At 38.1% G+C, this 20,002-nt stretch overlaps 1 protein-coding gene across 1 annotated transcript; it reads right to left on the bottom strand.

Moving 5' to 3' along the window:
* Positions 1 to 305: 305 nt before the first annotated feature.
* On the bottom strand, positions 306 to 18,600 carry myt1b (myelin transcription factor 1b). Its single transcript, XM_088937126.1, has 21 exons — positions 18,546 to 18,600; positions 17,952 to 17,982; positions 16,158 to 16,220; positions 15,240 to 15,499; positions 13,854 to 14,864; positions 13,109 to 13,243; positions 12,583 to 12,673; positions 12,331 to 12,450; positions 10,960 to 11,174; positions 10,149 to 10,357; positions 7,620 to 7,871; positions 7,007 to 7,161; positions 6,473 to 6,535; positions 5,520 to 5,588; positions 5,029 to 5,091; positions 4,644 to 4,727; positions 3,577 to 3,798; positions 2,278 to 2,369; positions 1,810 to 1,913; positions 1,392 to 1,535; positions 306 to 498 (listed from the first exon to the last, which is right to left on the bottom strand). The coding sequence occupies exons 1-21, from the start codon at positions 18,598 to 18,600 to the stop codon at positions 355 to 357; spliced, it is 3,582 nt and encodes a 1,193-aa protein (XP_088793252.1). The 3' UTR covers positions 306 to 354.
* Positions 18,601 to 20,002: the final 1,402 nt, after the last annotated feature.

Genomic DNA, 20,002 nt, shown 5'->3' with positions numbered 1-20,002 from the left:
CGTTCCCCAACAAATAGGTAAGCTGACTTTTCAATGGTAGAAAGAATAACACTCATTAACATTCTTTTTTTTCAAGCAGGGATTTCGAACCTGCTAATCCGTTTGATCCTGATAATTCAACTTCAAATCTCAAAGTGTTCAGAGTCAAAAACTAGGACAGCAAAAAAAAAACAAAAAAAAAAACAATTTGGTTCTGATCCACTTGTCCTATAAGCCCCCAGCAGCAGCATGCCTGGATTTTGGTCCTGGTTTTGAGGAATGCTCCCTGGGAAAGAAGTACATTGCCTTTTAAAACCTGAATGCCCTTTTTAATTTTTTTTTAATTTATTCATTTTGTCGTAGTCTCTCTGTCCTTTAAACCTTGATACCCTTTACTGCTTGGTTAATTGTCTCCAGAAGGGCCTTGTTCTCTGGGTTCTGGTAGCATTCCTTATTGGTGTACATGTCCGTCAACGTGTTCACGTAGGCATCGAAATTCTGCTCAGTTATTGGCTCCTGCTGAATTAAAAAGTTCACACTTTCAGTAACATGCTGACCTTTTTTTGCATTAACTCACAGAATTCTGTTTGGTGCTGTTGCCCCCTTTTTTCTCACACATCATATTTTATTTCCTTGCAGCTCAGTGTCTCCCGTGTCATTTCCCAAACCAAAAAACAACAACAAACAAAACAGGACGAGCTGGAATGGGAGAACAAACAATCGCAAATGAGGCTACAGGGAATAAAAGTGAGACAAGAAGGAAACAACACCAAATGGTGTCATAGATGTACAGCAGATAACGTTGCTTTATCATTTGTGTAACCTTTATTTATGTATGACTATCGTTCCACGTTGCCCCCGACATTGATTGGTATTATCGGGCAATGCTGCATGTTTCCCTTTTCTTTTTTGGGCCCTTTCATTGAATTACACATAATAGGAACTTACATCCTCATCAGATAGCTAGATAGAATTAAGCATAAAAGATTGAGGCACTATGCTTGCAAAAAACTATTTAAAGCAGAGGTGATTAAAAAGAAAAGAGTTTCATCATTTGGAAGCAGTGCTATCTAAACACGTTGTTCCAATCTCTTTTTTATCAGCTTAGCCAGGCTTTTGTGTAGCATCAAGATTTTCACTAATTGTCTGTTAGGTGAATGTTCCAGTAATTAGATGTTTGCTTTTGCACTCTAAAAGTAAGCAATGTCACAATGAGTTAGATATAATCAGTTAGATATAATCTAATGGGAGCTGTAGACTCACTACCGTTTATTTTTTTTATAAGGGGAAATTAAAGCATATAAATAAAGAAAACACTACAAGCTTTTACTTTTTCAAAAGCTTTCTTGTTGCAGTGTATTCCCATAACTTCGACTGGATGAGATTCTGAAAGCAGCCTTTCTCCAACTTACCATGTGTGGAAGGCGGATGTTGGCGAGGCTGCGGATAAGAGCCTGACTTAGACCAGAGAGCTCCATAAACAAGGCTTCATTCTGCTCCTCAATGATTTTGTTCTCCTCTTCAATGTTCTTCAGGTTCTTTTCCATTGAAGAAATCTAAATGCAATGTTCCATTGAAGAAAAGAGTTACCACAGAGCCAGCCATTTGACAAAAGAATATCCTCTTATCTTGAGGGGGATTGCTATCTTTTGCTGAGTTAGTTTGCTGAGAAGGATATGGTTTCACCAGTCATTTTCAGAATTTGTTTACACTTTTTGCTGTACACAGCTAAAAATGATAAGAATGTTTTTCTTTCCTATCCATAATAGTTTATTATGAAAAATTGAAATGCTTCATGAAGGTTGCAAGAAAACCAAAGCTCGTACAAACCTGTGTCTGCAGATTGACCATGTCTGCTTCCATTTCAGTGTTGGATTCGTTGAGTTCGCTTATCTCCTTGTTTAACTGTTTGATATCTTCATCATTATCCAGCACTGAAGGGGAAAGCAAACCCATCAAACATTCATCAACATTCATATAAGGTGACAGTAGCACAGGATAAAAGAGAATGCAAATTTTCAGAAAAGTGATATTATGCCTTGTTATAAATAACTGTAATAGGCTATTATAAAAATAGCTTCATGTAATTTCGAAGAAATAGAATTTCACTAGTTCTTAAATATAGGTTTTCACTTACTCAACTCAATATACTAAAACTATGATACAAAGGACAGCGTGATCTTACGCTGCAGGCTGACCCATCAAGTTTAAACTTGGTTTACATTTCTAGCTCTGCTCAGACAGGTAAAATAAAAATAAAAGGTTTGTACTTCATTTGATATATATATATAGTCTTACCATCACTGGCCCTGAATTTGGTGCTTAGATATTCCTCCCCTGGGAACTTTGCTTTCTTCTTAGCAAAAGATGCTCTGGGGCAGCCTGATAGACTAAGAAATAAATGAGCACATGTTATTGTGTACAACATTGTACTTGCTGAAAATGAATGTGAATCGGAGAGTGGTAATAAAAGCAGTCAGTTTGTATGATTTTGTAAGACTTGTCTTCCTATACTGAGATGTAATATGAAAGTTTACCCAGAGTATAACAGCCATGAACTGCCCTTGGTGACCACATTTTGCATACTTCATGTAACTTCATAAGTACTGAAACTCGACTTTAAATTTGTCGTGAAGACAGATTTCTGCTTCATGAAGTTTCAGTACTCCTTGTATTTTAAAAATAAGCTGATTTTGGGGAGAACAATTTAGAGAACAAAAAAGGTCTATGGGCTGTGGGATGAAGCAGGCTATGAAAAGACATTTCATTGCCAGCAACTACTGCTGGACGCTGTATTGTTGTGCATTTGATAAATAAACTTTGATTTGATTTTTTTGATGGAAGAAACATCTGATTACATAGAAATGAGAAGCCCATCTCACATGAGACACCCATCCAAATCTTTCAGATAACATCTGGTTGGGATACCATGAGAAAAACAATTACACAGCAGCAGGAATCTTATTTATCCAGGACATTTATAAATAAACCTGAAAAGGGAAATACATTTCAAAGAGTTATGGACCATCAATATCTTTTCTTTTGTCTATGAGAGTGACCCAGATGTTGTGATTGATCGTGTTGCTGTTTCATGGCTCTTGGGTCTTGGGTTTTATTCTGGACTAGGGTGCTGTCAGTGTGAAGTTTGCATTTTAAGTCCCATCTGCCTGGATTGTCACTGACTGCTCTGGTTTCCTTTTAAAAACATACTGGCAGTATTGACTGGTGTCTCTGGGCACCTCATCCACACCGGTCCTATCCACACTATATTCCTGGGTTGAGTCCTGGGTGGCCATGACCCTTATGAGTTATGAGCAGGTTTCCAGTATTGTTAACATTTATTTACAATGAAGAAATGTGTGTAACAGTCTATGAGGTCTGTTCAATTTTCAATCCCAACTTGACTTTCCAGCCCTATTGTTATACTTCGGAAATGCCCAATATGTTTGGATTCCACAGCCATCATCCTCAGTTCCCTGTGTTGTGCATCGAGGAAAAATCCATATACAGAATGCACTGTAAGGCTACATTAGCTCCCCATATTACTGTGAGTTGCAGAGTGCCTCACACCACTTTGTAACCATCGGTTACCCTCACCTTCTATGCGTAAGGAAGCTGCCATTAGCGTGCCCTGAGCCGTCACATCCTGGAGTAGGGCAGGTTGGCCCCTCGGTTTTGAAGGATTTCCAAGAGAAAGGGGAGCCTTCCAGGAGCCCTTCCTTCTGTCTGCGGGCAGCCAGTGGGCAACCGTAGGCACTGCGGTGAGTAGCGTACTTTCCACTGATGTGGCCCAAGCTGTCGCATCCTGGAACTGGGCACCTGAAGAGGAGGAGTGTTGCCAAGTTAATGGGAGAGAAGGGAGAGGTGAAGAGATGAAAGCTGACGATGAAGAGATGAAACCAGTTAATATTGCCTTGTGCTCAGTGTGGCTGATGGACGTTCCTTCATATTTATGAGGATAAAATGCTTATGATAATCTTGGAAATTTAATGCCCAAACTACATGTGCCTCATGTAAAGGCACACCAAGCCCTCTTACCTCACCAATGCCTTCCCTTCACAGGTTATACTTTTTATATATTGGTCGATACATCTTTGAGAAATGGTATAAAATGGAGGAATATCATCCTCCTAAGATATTTGTGTAAAATGGAGGAATATCATCTTTCCTGCAACAAGACTGCCACAGAGGAAATTAATCCACCAGCTTGTATACAAGGTAATATTTACTGGATTTTTTTCTCTTAGCCTTTATCTCTTCCTTGGCAACAAAAAACCTACAATACCATGATTGTGGCTGTGTCTCTTGGAAGCAGCATGTTACAACATCTTCAGAAACAATCTGAATTGTTGTTCTATATTAATTAATTTTAACTGTATGATATCTAACTTGCTTTTAAACTAGTTTGAACTATCGTATATAACTCTGAGGTACCCAGGCACCTCAGGATGGTATGGAGGTAAAATAAAATGGTGTTACGTCGGTTATTGAGTACTTTTCAAGTTGGCATCAGGTTCATAAAGATCTCACCAACTCAGCAAAGAGATGCCATTGACGGAGGGTCTTAATTGGCCTCTTGACTGTACTTTTTTATGATTTAGAGGTTTTTCTAGATGTTTCAGCATCGGAGAAAACAAAGGTGTGGCTTTCTTGGCAGTACGAACTTTAAGAGCTCGGAGTCTTCCTTGTCGTCCTTGGAAGGAGTTGTTTTTATTCCACCTTTCTTGGCACGGGGGCACCCAGACAAACTGAAAATAGAAAGTATGAGCCGATAAAAAAAGGCGGATAACACCATGCGACACTGGTTGCAGAAATCTATAGAAATTAAACGAGGAAACCAACCAACCAAAAAAAAAAGGAAGAAACGTATGATCTATATTAATTAACAAAAAAGCCTCTCTCTCAGCTTGTGTTCTAATACATGTGAGTGTCTGCTTGTGTCTACGGCTATTTGTGTCTCTCTATGCATTTGTAATTATAGATTTTATATAGCCATTCCTTAGATGAAACAGCAAGTAAAAAGGTGGTGCTGAAATGAGCCGTGCATACCTTCTGTGTGAGGCATAGTTTCCTGTGATGTGACCAGATCCATCACATCCTGGGGTGGGGCACCTGTCAAGAGAGAAGGCAGACTCAGCACTGAGAATGGAAGCCTCACACTCTGAACGCCAGTGTACATCAGCCCCACCATGATTTCCCTTTGATTTAACATGAATTCGAAGTCACAGCCTCTGATACATTCACATGGCCCTTGGGATTATTTGTTATACTGGGCCTCCTTGATTTTTATGTGGGGGGGCAGTTACTACTCAGGAACTTGTAAACATCTTGTAAACATGTAAACATCTAAACGGCATAATCAGACGACTACCCTCACCACGCACACATTTCAGCCCTTTGTTAAAAGCAATTCAAGGTTCTCTCCCCCTTTTCTCCACCGTAAGCTCATTTGTTGTATTATTTGCTGAAAAAGGGTAAAGCTGTAAAGACTGAAGTGCAGCAGTAAGGGGGAAAAACAGTTCAGTTAAGTGCACACATACTTCAGCTCAGCAGAGTGGGCAGCCATGAGGGATCTGAGACTCTTGTCAGCAAGAGGACAACCAGACAGGCTGGAAGAGAAGACAGAGAGGCTTGGTGAGAGCAAGGAGGTGACAGGGAGGAAGAAGAGTCCAGCGTGCTCAGAAGACATGCCAGAGAACACAGACAGAGAGAGGGCTGGTGCTTTGTTTAACCTATTTGGTTCCACAGAGTTGGTGCTATTCCGTTGAACATTATTACTTCTTTTTCTTCATAGTATCACTGATACTTTCAACAGGCTCATTGTGTTTCAACATTTTCGCTATGTTGCCTTGAAAAAGGCCGAGAGAGCTGGGACGTCAATATATGTGACAAAGTAAAGATTGTGAAGCTTTCAAGAAATATCTGGCAAAAATACTACTCTAAAAGAATTTGGGAAGAGCTTTGTTTTACTTGTTTAATGCTTAGCAGGTACCTTAGAAACTCAGATACTGTATGCATGCGAATAAAAATTAAGGTTGGGGATTTATAAATAAATAGGGGTTGGAGATTTATTAATAAATAGCTCAGAAATCTCTTGTAAGTGCAAACTCTTCCTGTGGTGCTCTTCCACTCATTATGCTATAGGAGACAGAAGAAGTCACCCTTTGCTGGAACCACAAAGCGGCCCAGTATATGTCATTCAAGAAAAGTCTGCATTTCAGAGGTTACAGCTGCTGAAGTCCAGAACCTGGTAAATACACTGTGAATAAATATAAATATTTAAATTTGAACTGTAAATCTTTTAATCATTAAGATACCTCTTCCCCTAACTATGATCTGAACTATGATATGGAATCATCGCCCATCCATTTTCTAACTAAACAAAGGTGTTTAGTTCCACTAAACATCTTCGTGCAACAACCCTGAACTTAACTTATGGAGAAAAGAAAAGGGATATTTAAATGAAGGTGCTTTGTACTGCTGGGACCCATACCTCCGGTGTGAAGCATAGTTTCCAGTGATGTGGCCACTACCATCACAGCCAGGTGTTGGACACCTGCAAAAAGGTAAATCACAGTAAACCATTTTTGAGCTCATGAAAAATTTAAACAAAACATCTTGCGAGCAGGGTTGACTCTTCTTAAAACATCTGCTTCCTTTGTGAAGAGTCGGTTAGATCACTTTGTTTAGGGTGTGTGCAGCATTCATTCACGCTAATGGAATACGTATTTCCACTCGTTGCCGAAGTTATACAATAATGATATCCATGAATGCTTTAATAACTGCTTAATAATCACAATACTTTTGCTTTTGATATTTACAAAATATCAAAATTAGAAGTGTAGCTAAATGCCAATCAGCTATGTAATTTTTAATATTAAACCTTAATACATACAATTTCACAGTTGATTAGTGAAAGGTGAAATATGTAAATATTTTTATATTAATTTGATATAAGTATAACAATAGTTACAATAGTTTTGTGGACCATTATTAAGTTTTTTGTAGGTTCAAGAGGTGGGCTTACAGCAGAAGTTCTTTTTTGCAGTCCTTGGACTGATATTTCACTTTGAAGCTCGAGGTTGTGACCTCTCCTGGGTACTTTCTTTCTTCCATACTCTCCTGAATCATTTCACAGTCTTCAGGCTCTGATGAGGCGAAAGAGTGGGATGCAGGCTCCGCCTGGTAAAAAGTTTGGTGTATGTTTAATAGAATCTACAATATACGAACTGTGAGAAAATGCATCGTTTCACTGTTTCAAATGTCCATGAGTGAAAATTGGCCATAACTATCTCAAAATTACAAGTAACCAGAAAAAAGTGGAAAGGCATGAAGTTGGTGTGAAAGAATCCTGCCCATGCATTTAAATATCCTAAAAAGAATGAAGTGCCTTGATACAAAATGAGAAAACATAACCTGAATGCTTAAAGAAACAAATGACAACACTAAATTTCTGTGTTATGCTTCCAACAGTAGACAAGCAAACCATTTGCAGTAATGAAGAATAATAAAAATACAGCAATACTGCAGAGGTACTTTGAACTGTGTTGTATCCTGTGTTTTTAGATCCTAAAAAATAATTTCCTTTTCAGGGTCCTAAGCTGACTACTGTCCTCCAGCAGGAACCCCAGTCCACTGACCTCCTCCATGTCCTCCTCGCGCTGCCTGTTTGGTTTGGTATAGTCGATGGGGCCCTCCCAGTCCTCCTGCTTGTAGGTGTGGCTGGACTGCGGGGAGGTCATAGCACTGCTGCTGGCACTGCTGCTCTGGTTCTGAGACTGGTCCGGAGAGCGGACCCCTGGGCTCACACACGACAAGCTGCCCTCTCTCTTCATGTGCTTCTTCATGCTGAGATCCAGGGTCCCGTTCTCGTCCACCTCGATGTCCATGTTCTGCGAAGACATCACTAAACAGGTCAGCAGAGTTTGGATGCAGGTGTGTTATATATTTTCCATGCCTGCTATCTCTATAAAAAGAGATTTTTACTTTCTCTTATGGAGTCGTTCAGGGCTTATGTACACTCACTTCAGAGGAGCTTGGTTTGAAACAATGTATCAATGTGCTAGCTGTTCACACTTGGGTCTACTGTATTTAATCTGGAAGCGGACTGGAATTCACACTGCTATAGTCAATTATCATAATATTTATATTAATTACATTAGATACTTTGTCAGAATAGGTTACTGTCACGTATTTAAAAAAAACACATGAGATATGATGGATCTTCCTTACACTTACCCTGGAAATGTATAACACATTTTCTGTAACAGCAGGAAAGGAGCTGTTATCCTGATTCATTCCCTGTTTGCAAATAATGTTCCTCGCTCTGTTCACATTGAAGTTTATAAAGAATTCCAACGTACATGTACATAAGGCAATAAACTCCTCTACTACTACTTCTACTACTCTAGTAGTGATGTGTACCCAGCCCATTAGCCAAGTGGACTGAGACTACCTGATCTCTCTTTGTTTGTTTCAATTTGTCGATTGGAGCTGCCAAAATTGCTTAATTTTTAATGTTCACAGTGTTCTTTAAGTGAAGTGTATTGTATACATAAAAAGCTCCAGTGTGGACATACTGTACCCATAAGACTACGTGTCATTGTTTTGGCGTTTGTAAAAGCTCTGGATGTGTCTTCCACTTTTAGCGCTAAAAAAAGACCTATCTTGTTGAAAATAATAATTCTGACTCAATTACACCAAAACATGGACATATTTGTTAAAGTAAGATTAAATGAGATGTGGTGTAGCACATGAAACATGATTTGAATATTAAGGAAAAAACATGCTTTGAATAAAATCATAAATGGTTATTTCCTTTTTCCTCAGCCCTAATAACTCAATATAGACCTTTCCACATAACTGAAAGTTCAATCAATCATACTTTTATCTTGGCTCAAATTGGTCCTGTGGAATTGTCTCTGTGTATGTTTGCTGCTATACCATATGAATATATATAAACTCTTTCAGGAATTTCTAACACAATATTAAAAGGTCTGATAAAACCAAAAAATCTGAATCCATACACAGTGGAAGAAAATTGCAGCACCCCAGAATATCCTTTACTGATTACAATTGTATTCTTGGGTTATTCTAGTGATTTATCTTACTTTTCCCAGCCAATAACAATGTCATGAAATGGAAGTGATTAAGTAGTCACTCCCCATGAAGGCAAAACCTTTTAAAATTGCAATAAGGGAAAAGTGCAGATGCAATTATTCTGGGAATGAAACAAAAAATCCTTTTGACCCAAATTTATCATCCTATCTTTGCTGTGCACAGCAAGCTTTTATAGTCAGTGGAAATAATGAAAAAGTAAATATCTAGCCAGCTTAATCTAGAGTGCAGCTGCAGCCAAGTTTAATAAAAAAGAAGGATCAATATCATGCAATCGGCGTCGAAGTCAACATGTATTTAAAATCCAAAGCAAGCACAATGAAGCATCTGAAGTGGAAAGGATGATAACACATAGAAAGCAAAAGAAACATAAGGAGAAATATTGGATTTGAATGTGTCACTGTTCTTAATTATTCCCAAAAGAGGAACGATCATGCTGTAAAAGCAGCAGGCTTATTTTTATTAAAGTATTATTATTTCACAATTACTGAGCTGGTTAAGTATTGTAGGGACACAAATTTAAATCGTATTATTCTTGTCCATTGACAATTTGTTGAGGATTTGGTGATTTTTTTAGATGGGAGTTTGCTACAGTATTGGACACAATGTATAAATCATTTAGATTTGATGTGTCTTTTCATTGATTTTTTAAAAAAGGTTTTGCAAAAGTGTGCAAATGTATCCCCCTCTAGAATCATTCATTATAAAAGCAGATGAAAACTAATATTAAAGCAAAGTAGAGTCTACATGGCATACAAACTGTCACAGTCAGCCATTTATTTATTCCGGGATGATGATGCATTTGCTATGGGTTTTGCCAACTATGTTTACTTCTTGGCAAAAACATGGAATTCAGGGAAGAGTAGCAGCATGAAATTTATCAGTAAAAGTTTTCTGAATGTACTCTTGCAAGTTCACTGTAGAGCATGAATGAGATGCCTGCAGAGGTTGGCAAAGTGCACTGTTTTGGTCTAAGAAAAAAAACAGCCAGTCAGAGGTTAAGGGCTTGCAAATGAGCAGTGCGTGAACAGCTGATACTGTAGCTCTCTTACCTTGCTGGTGAGATCTTGCTGCTTTGTGCTGAGGTTTTCGGGCATTTCCCAGCAGCGGGTGGACAGGTTCAAGATTGCTGTGGCTGCCATGTGAGCGGCCTCAGCATCATGGGAGTAATCGTAGCCACTGGAGGAGGAGGAGGATGTGCTCTTGACATAGCTGCTGGACATACTGTGGCTTGGGGAGGATGCCTTGGGGAATGGTTTTGCTGCATCACAGAAGGAAAATAGCCTTTGTTGTGAACTGCATCATGTCAGAGCAAAGACTCCGTTTTGCAATGCATGAAAAACAAATATGGCCTTGTTTTGAAAGTTTGCTTCTCACTTTTCTCAATGCAACTTTTTCAAAGAGCTGGAAGGAGCGGATGTAAAAAACACATTTCGTATTTTTCCCCACTTGAACATTGCTTTGAAACAATAGAGGTAGCTTGTCTGATTTTATAAAAAGTGGGAAAAGTATTGTCTTAAAGCAAAATATTCTCCATCTTCTTTGAAGTTTTAAGATACAATTCTTAATTTCAACTCATCTCAGTTATGTTTAAAGAAAAGAGGGGAAATTGTCTACAGGCCATCTAGCAAGAAATACTAAAGAGGGCTTTATCAACTTGTTCAATTCCCATCCCTGAAAATGGCTTTGTAATTCCAAATAAAAATAAATTTGAATGTCATACCTACAGTAGATGTTTGCAATAAGGCCCATGTTGAGAAATGTTAAAGTTAATTTTGAACCCACTGCAGTTAAACCAGGACACACATACAGTATAATAATCAAAGAATTGGCCAGAAAAAAACAAATATCTGCCATACTTACATTTAAAGGCTTTTGGTGAGGTTTCACTGGTCTGAATCTTTGGGGCAAGCACACGTTTGCCAAAGACCTGAACATCAAAACTTGCATAATCGAAGGAAACCTTGGAGTATTTTTCAAGTTCTTTTGCCAGGTTGGCGCGAGGCGTTGTAGGTAGTACATTGGGCCTGTAGCTGCCATACTGAGGGATTTCTAACTGCTTTACAAAACACATGGGCCTGTGTGGCACAGAAAAGAAAAAAGCATGTAAAAGACTTTTCCACTCAGATCCAAGGATTAAAGCCCGTCTTATCCGCATTGAGCAAATTTACATATTGTAGTGCTGGGAGTTTAAGGTTTATCTTATGTTAAAAAAACTAAATTCCTGTTTGCTTTGACTGCTTAGTTGTAGCCAGAGTTGCTTTGGGAATTCTCTGACAAACATCGCTTGTCACAAATCTAAGCAGATTTCTTTTTTTCTGTTAAAGTCAGGCACATAGAGAATTTGCATGTGCTGATTACTGCTCTTTGAAACCTTTGGCTATGTTCTTCACTGTGTGGCCTGCACTGTGAAAGGTCATAATAGACAAAGGAACGTAATTTCATAAATGAGCCATTAGTTGCTGGTTGAATTAAAGATATGGAGGATTAGAACACTAGATTACTGCCTGAGCAGAAGGGGTAGAATTTGTTAAAACTGAATGGTTTTCTGAACACAAAAGCAAAATATAGAACAGATGCCAATGGATTAAGGGTGGCTAATTGCACACATTAGTTCTGTACTTTTTCATACATTTCATTAAAGTCTGGATACAAAATTCTGAAAATCATTGTGATTTTCATTCCCTTCTTGCACAGTGTGGCTTCATACACTTAGTGACATTGTTTGAATGGAAAAAAAGAGTAGTATGTTATTTTTAATCCCTAGTGATTTGTAATTATTTTTATACTAACCATGCTGTACAGAATGCTTAATTTATTTAGGAGGTAATCGGAATGTTAAAAATCCAACAGGTATTTAATCCAATATCAAATTTTAGTAACTGATATATAATTCTTCAAAGGGCATGCAACAATGAGAAGCACTGAGAAAAGAGCTGAACTTGAAGATGTAATATACTGCAGCTTATGAAAAATAAATGTGGCATAAATCAGGTACCATGCAATGATTGCTGTGCTTTGCATCCAATTAGCACTAAATCAAGTCTATTTTTGGGAAGGGAATGGGGCTGGCACAGGTGGGGGGGTTTAGGAGGGCAGATTGACTCCTTTTTTTACTGCTAAAGCAGGCCTAGAATTGTTACAGCATTACATGATGCTCAGATGAAATTATAAGGTCTGAGAACACTGCAGAAAATTCTACAGGATGAACTTTCCAGCGTATATAGGATTTACCTGAGTACTCTATCAGAATTGGGGCTGCCTTTGGGGTGGTCACTCGAAGGCTGTGGAACTTGCTGCTTCTCGTGGCTTTTGGACAGTTTCTCTGCAGCAGCAATGGGGCATCCAGATAAGCTGAAGGAGTAATGGAATAATTGCGATTGCTTATGTGTTAAGAGTATAGGTTAACTCTTAATACATTGTCATTAAATGTACACATTCACACAAAATCCCTCACTGGCAAGTACATGATAAGTACAATCCTACCTTCTGTGAGTGTTGCGGTTGCTGTTCACATGACCTTGTCCTGTACAGCCAGGTGTTGGACACTTCAGGACATTCTCATGCATGGCCAGGACTGAAGAAAGAGTCAAATTTAGATTGCATTTCCTTTCGAGGATGTTTTCGAAATGTGCTCTTGGATGTGCTCTGATGTTACGCCCATGAATGATGACAATGTTATACATTAAGACTATCGAAATAAATCACTACACTAAAAGGTTTCCTCTGGGAAGATTTAATGGTTTTAAAAGTTAGTAAATTACATTTAGAATGAATTGTTTTAAGTGTTCTTCCCTAGATGCAGTATATTCTACACAACATGGTATAAGATAAGGTGATAAGCTTTGTTGAAATACAATATACATATAGATTTATTATCTTCAATTAACATTATCTTCTTGGGAAAAGAAAGAAAATCAACTTATTACAAAGCAGGCTGTTAACTAACTAACTTTTTACTTGGAAAGAAAGAACATATTTTCTATTGTGTGACGGCCATGCTGGTACTTACTCTCTGGAGGTATTCTGTCCTTGTGTGGGCAGCCAGATAGGCTGCGATGGTGAGGGTATAGCCCAGTGACATGTCCTGTCCCATCACAGCCTGGGGTTGGGCACTTTATTTCTCTTTTCTCTGGCCTGGAACTCTCTGTACAGGAAATCAAAGTTGAGCTTTAAACTAGGCCTCTGAAAAATGATGCTCTTTTGGTATTGGTTAATAACTTATAATTATTATAGTTTTACCAGAACAAAAAGCTTTCTGGTCATGGATATAAATATAAAATATAAAACTATTTCTACAGAAAATATATTGGACGGTACTGGAACTCAATGTCTTTTAAAATGTTTACCTATGAAGAGAAATGAATATGTCCAGGTAAAGATACGAACCATAACAAACAGATTTAAAAGTGCTCTCTTAGGTTACTCAGAAAAACAAAATACCCTCAGTCATGAAGGAGGGTTCTTTTCACTCATCCAAAATACAAACTATGCAGTTTCAAACAGAAACAGTCCTTTTGCCCGATCAATAGCTGGCAATATAGATGATGAGCTCTAAAGTTTTCTAAACCAAATGTTAATGGACTCTTCTAATTAAGGTTTCCGAATGCCATCTTGAAAAGAGAAGGGAAATGTAAAGCAATTCTGATATCTGTAACTGCTCTCACTTTCAGACAAACCATATTTTACAACTTTGAATTTTAGAACAGATAAAAAAAAAGAAATAATTACAGGATACGTCATAAGCAAACCTTTACCTTTACCGAAGTAACTTTTTCGGATGGCATCCACAGCCTTGCTCGGCCTGTCCTCTATGTGGAAATAGCGCAGCTGTTCGCCTGACACTCGGCCTGGCTCCCGCGCGCCCTTCACCTGCTCTGCTTTCAAGGCGATGGCCTGCTCGAGGAGGCCCAGGTTCCCCCTGGTCATGTCATACATTTCCGACTCATCTGTGACAGCCGACTTCTGCGAGAGGCTGTCGTCATCTTCCTCGTCATCCTCGTCTTCGTCTTCGTCCTTCTCGGACTCCTCGGATCGCACCTCGATGACGACGGATGGCGCGGTTTTGTGACAGGAGTAGTCATCCTGCTGAGACTCCTGTACCACTTCAGCCTGCGTTTCAGACTGAGATCCCTGAGTGGCAGCAGCACGAGTGGCAGCACCAGGCTCTTCTTCTGCATCCTCTTCATTGTCTTCTTCATCTTCCTCCTGTTCCTCTTCATCCTCCTCCTCTTCCAGGATCTCCTCACAGTGCATGTCTGACCCAGCCTCTTTCTCCTTTGGCCCTGTTCTGAACCTGCCACTGAAGTACTGATGGTCTGAATTGTCCTTCTGGGTCATGCGAGTTTCCCTGCCTTCATCTTCTTCATCGTCCTCATCCTCCTCTTCTGGCTCTTGGATTTTCCCTGTCAGCCTGTCACCTGTGGGCTGGGTTAATTTAGCCTCCTCCTGGGGATGTGCATTTTCTCCATCTTCATCATCATCATTGTCATCATCTTCCTCGTCACCTTCAAGATGTTGCTCTGTTCCTTCCTTGCCCCCTTTCTCAGATTTGTCTGACTCATACCTCATGCTGGCATTTGTGTGGTTGAGGCAGTCCTCTGCTCTTTCTCTTGTGTTTTCTGCGATTTGACCCAAGTTGAGGAGGGAGCTTGCTACCATTTCATGATAGCTGGAGTAATCATCTCTTTGATTAACAGCAGGTGCCTTAGGTGAGTCATTCTCTTTAGATTTTTTAACATTTGAAGATTCTGCTGTCAAACATTCTGCTGTGTTGAGCAAAAATATAAAATAATTAGCTATTGGGAATAGTTAGCTTTCATGGGAAGATAAATTGTACAAAAAGGAGCAACTTATCTCTCAAATTTGAAACATTGAAGCATTGAAATATATATAAGAAATAGCAGTGGTTTAGAAATCTAGTCATTTGTCCTGGACTACATAATCTTAATTCAGGTATGTGAGTTAAGATTACAGTATTTTTATCTATGGTATATAAACCCAATTGTATGAAAAGCAGAAATTGGTTAAGTAGCTGGAATATAGAAGGATAGTAGATATACTCATACCACTATAGTTTTTATCTCACTCTTCTTTCTGCATGTTCTACGTTGACTTCAGAAAAGCATTTTTGTGTGCTCTACCTTCTGTGATCACAGATGTGTATTGACTCTCCACACTCCCATCTTTTTCAACCATCTCTTCTTGTTCGTCCTCCAAAGCTTCTTCTGATTCATCAGCTGTGGAGTCCTCCTTGGCTTCCATCTCATCACTGCCATCACTGTCCACATTGTACCCCTCATCAAGAGCCAGCTTCAGGGGGTGGGACTTCCTTTTAGATGTGGGCTGGTCTGCATCTGCATCCTGGTGTTTTCTTTTTTTGGCCAATGGGCAGCTCTGTAAACTGGAGAAGGAAGCACATGGATGTGTCGAGGAACAGTTCACAACACTCTTTACACTTTTTCGCTGAAGCCTGGCCAAAATCTGAAATACAGCTGTTGTAACAAATATGCGTTCCATTCATTCGGAGGTTTCAAAAATACAGATAACAAAAGAATTGTATTTCTCTCCCTGATATGATCAACGTGGTGTGGTCACGTATGGTTAATATAGGATTTCGATGCCTGTTCATGATGAGTGAATGACAGAGATATTGATGTAAGTGATGCATCATGAATAGATGTTTGCTATAGTTCAGTAGGGAATAATGTGATAGTACACACATGATTACATCCAGTTGACTGCTGCAAACTGGACACTTCAGTGAACTGAGAAAGTAGAGGATGGAAATAAACAAAGCTTTCACTAGAAAACTTAGGAAATCCATAAACCAAAAAATTCCAGAGTGAGATTAAAAAGTACCTTGAAAAAAATAAGTTTAATTTTAGAAACAATGCTTGTCCTTTTAATGACTCTGCTTTGGAATAAACTCCAATGTAACTTTTCCCCAATAGTATTAATTTAAGCAAATTGATAATTGTGGCTGACACGTGAAACCTGGTATTGTAATGTCCAGCCTATGTAGTGTCTGTACTGCAGAAATGGGGATTATACTACCCTACCTTCTGTGTCTTGCATATTTTCCACTGACATGACCTGAGCCATTGCATCCAGGGGTGGGGCAGCTGAATGGAGTCAGAAATAAATTAGTTCAAATTAGTTTGTCTCCCCGTCTCAAATAAGAAAGTACTGCAAGGGTACAGCACACTCATTCATACACACTGGAACACAGACCACAAGGAAGGTCAGGCACGTCGCTGAAGAATTGCCAAGAGAATGCATAGTCTTTTGTTGGGGCTGTAAATAATGCAAATGGAAAAGTAAACTGACTAACATGGTGAAATGTGCTGTGCTTTACTGTCAATGTTATATAGAATATTAAGGAACTCAGGACCAGCAGTCACTCCTAATCACTGACAAGTTATTTCACATTTAGAATTTCAAGTGCCTGTGTGTGCTATTGAGATTAAATCCAAAGCTTCATAGTCTGCCCTCTCCTTTCCATTACTTGCACGAAACAATCAAAGCCAATATGGAAGTTATTGCACATTTTTGCGAAACACACAGTAGTTATAATTGCTAATGTGTATCCTCATCAATCCTTGAGATTATTATTATTGCTATTATTATTTATTACATGCTACATTAACATTCTAAATTAGGTAGCACATTCACTCCCGTCAATGCCCGTAAGATTGTATTATGAATTTTGATCAATGCTGGAGAGTGAGGCGTGACAAATGGACAGAATTAGTCTGAAATGGCTTTTGGGTCAGAAACAATGGGTTTATGACAGCAATGGGAACTTTATTAATGCCAAACTGGGAATATACTGTATGTTTATGGTACCGTTTGTGAAAATGCAAAAAGGACTCATTGCTATATTACTAAAATAGTTGTAGTCAATAGATCATTTCTGTGCTAGTGTGCTAGTGCAAGTTTCCGAATGCCCTCAGCATGCCCTTGTGAATTTGCAAAATTTCCTAGGCTGTGTCCTGATGACTAACTGTGTCTATTGCTCTGAGTAAATGGGCATTTTGAAACTGATCAGTATAGCATCATCTCTTTTTATTGACTTTGAAAAAAAACTGTGACCTATGCTGGTGAATCATATTATTTCTCAGGTTCGGGAACAAGGATGATGTGATATTATAAAGAAATGGGTAATAAAACCTCAGTAGATTTGCATTTTACATTCTTAAATTAACTGTCTGCATTTTGTGCTAACAAAACACTACAGGAGTCACACAAACAGCAATTCCTCATTGAGCCAATTTTAAAAAAGCAGAAGACAAATCAAATCATCTTACACATATTAGTAATAAAGATTTTATTATAAAAAAAGTGTATGTGCAAAACAAGATTAAAGCCAAAGGCATATTAAAAACACAATATGAGTTTTAAATGCACATTATATAAATAACCATGTGTATATATATGATAATGTGTTTCTGAAAGGAGAATCCACTCATCACCAAAATGATACCTTGGCCTTTTTCAGACTCTTTATGTCTCTTCATGCCCTCATTTCTGTTTGGTCCCTTTTTTCCATTGCCTTTACCAGAGAAAAGGTATCACTAGTGCTGTGCCCTGGTTTTATTTTTACTTTAGCCATGATTGTCAGAGCCAGCATAAGGACAGTCTACAATCCTCAGGTGTTGATATCAGGGGGCAAAACAGAATAAAGGAGTGAAAGAGTCATTGAAATGCATGGACTATCACAATGCCAATATAATGTCCATCCTGATGTTAAAGGTGGATGTCATCTTTCTGACACATGTACATATATGAAGGCTTTGTTTTCCACTTCTAACTCATACAATCATATTTATGAAGAGAATCCACAATTTTCTCACCTTAATTCTTGTCCTACAAGTTCTACAGGTACTGAGGGATTGACAAAAGACAGAAAACAAGAAATAAGTATATATTTGAAACTCTTTTAATAATATCATATAGACTCCGCTAGATATACTGTAATTACTTTATGTGTAATTTAACTAAAACAGTTTAATTCAGGACATATAGTAATAACATCATAAAATGTTACCCATCAGTTAAATGTTTAATTCTATCACCTTATCTTTACTTTAAAACTTACAAAACAGAGAAATATGTATTTGCAGCACATTTCCAAAACCTGAATACAAAACAATATTCACATTTAATTAACTTATAATCAAATTTAATTAAATGAAACTTCTATGAAAATGAAATTGTGAAAATAAATGTAATTATTACTCAGTCTTTGCAAAGACAAAGTGCTTTGGATCACTTGAAGGTTGTTGTTCGTTCTAATCCATTTTTAGCAAAACATTCTATACAAAGGATTGTATTGATACATAGATGTTTAAGATAAAAATAACTAAAATGAAACACATTTGAACAAATATGCCCCGAGTGGAAATGCATCAATCAAACTGTTCCTGTGATAATGTATGTTAACTCACCTCTAATTCCCTTTGATCGTGTTCGTGTTCTCTTGTCGTCACTGTCTAAACTCATCTGTAAAAAAACCAGGACAAAATGTACAAAGGATTTCAGGCTGTTGTTCTTGAAAACTAGCAGCTGTGCAGATAAATAGTCCACAGACAGAGATTGACTCATTGGAAACGAAATTGGAAAGTTTTAGCTCATGCTTTCTTGTTTTTAATTTTCACTCTCCCTTTTTCTTTACTGCCAGTTTCAGTGTAGGAAAAGAAAGAGAAAACATTACACAATTGAAAGTCATGGCACTTTGCAATATCATATCATAATGTGTGCATTCACGTGTTGTCATGCTTTGCTATATTATGATACTTTGTAGTTTGGTACAGTTCTACTATATTTGTTCTATGCAGAACAATGATTGGCATGTTGCAATGGTGAAAGAAAAATGTGACACTTCAGTTACTTTCTCCCAACAGCAAACCTGGAAAATGGAGTATGCTTAGCAAACAAATAAATGCTTTTCTTGGAAAGATGCGTACCTGCTTCAGTAGCCCTTGTCTGCAAGACAATTTTAAGCTTTCTGTGGATTATTACAACATGCACAGACTTGTTTCTCCATTTTTAGAGAGCTACATTGGACCAAATATGTAGAAAAGAAACAAAATCATATGTTTTAGTTATTTTTCCCTAATATATGCACAGAGCTCTTGTATTGCTGTTAAACCATTTTGGCAAAAGAATAAAAAACAGTCTAAAGATTACAGTACAAAAAATAAATGAAAAAAGGCTCTATTTATCTAAAAGTAACCCCCTAGTGTTTATTCTGCATTTTAAAACTCCATCCCTACCCCTAATTTATTGCACCTGAACAATAAACACAATTGCATATGGCACAGTGTGTTCAGTCTTGAGTGATCTCTTTATGACTACCGCCTTACTCTGTTGAAATAGAAAATACAATTACTGTAATTCCTAATTTTGAGCATGTGGTCCCTGTATAGTTCTGGCCTACATTTATGCACAAAAGAGCAGGTGTCACCGAATGCCTCAATTCCATTTATTATGCTTTTAAATATACCACACTCTAAGCTATCTGATGCTTTTTACACAATAAGGCTATTAGTTTTGATTACTAGGGACCCCACGTTTATCTCAAGCCATGCACTTAGAGGTTTTGTTCCTGTCTGGAGTGAAGTTGGCAGAGACATAGTTGATTTAAGCAGAGCTGCTCTGGCAATTGCTACTTCCTGCAGATAAATTATTTTAAAAGGAGAGCTACATAAAAGTGCTGTGTGTTCAGTTCTGCTCCAAGTGATTCTGTGTACAGGTGCAGTGTGCTCAAATCAAATAGGACTTTTGATCAGTTTAAATGAATGTAAATATGGACAACAAGTAGTCTTTGTGCGTAGTACCAGGGCCATTTTGGCATCAATCTACATTGTGTCTTAATAGTTTCTGTAGTTGAAAGTTGTATGAA

Source organism: Atractosteus spatula, chromosome 19, assembly GCF_055471065.1.
Source record: "Atractosteus spatula isolate fAtrSpa1 chromosome 19, fAtrSpa1.hap1, whole genome shotgun sequence".
In the NCBI taxonomy this organism is placed as follows: domain Eukaryota; kingdom Metazoa; phylum Chordata; class Actinopteri; order Semionotiformes; family Lepisosteidae; genus Atractosteus; species Atractosteus spatula.
This window is presented reverse-complemented; position numbering and strand designations above follow the sequence as displayed.

Excerpts from the sequence above, each read along its gene's own strand:
- myt1b (XM_088937126.1), bottom strand. The coding sequence starts at position 18,600 with ATGAGTTTAGACAGTGACGACAAGAGAACACGAACACGATCAAAGGGA. Across the intron at positions 10,358-10,959 it reads CTCACCAAAAGCCTTTAAAT|CAAAACCATTCCCCAAGGCA; the intron begins GTAAGTATGGCA and ends TCTGTGATGCAG. Across the intron at positions 6,536-7,006 it reads TGCAAAAAAGAACTTCTGCT|GTGTCCAACACCTGGCTGTG; the intron begins GTAAGCCCACCT and ends ACCTTTTTGCAG.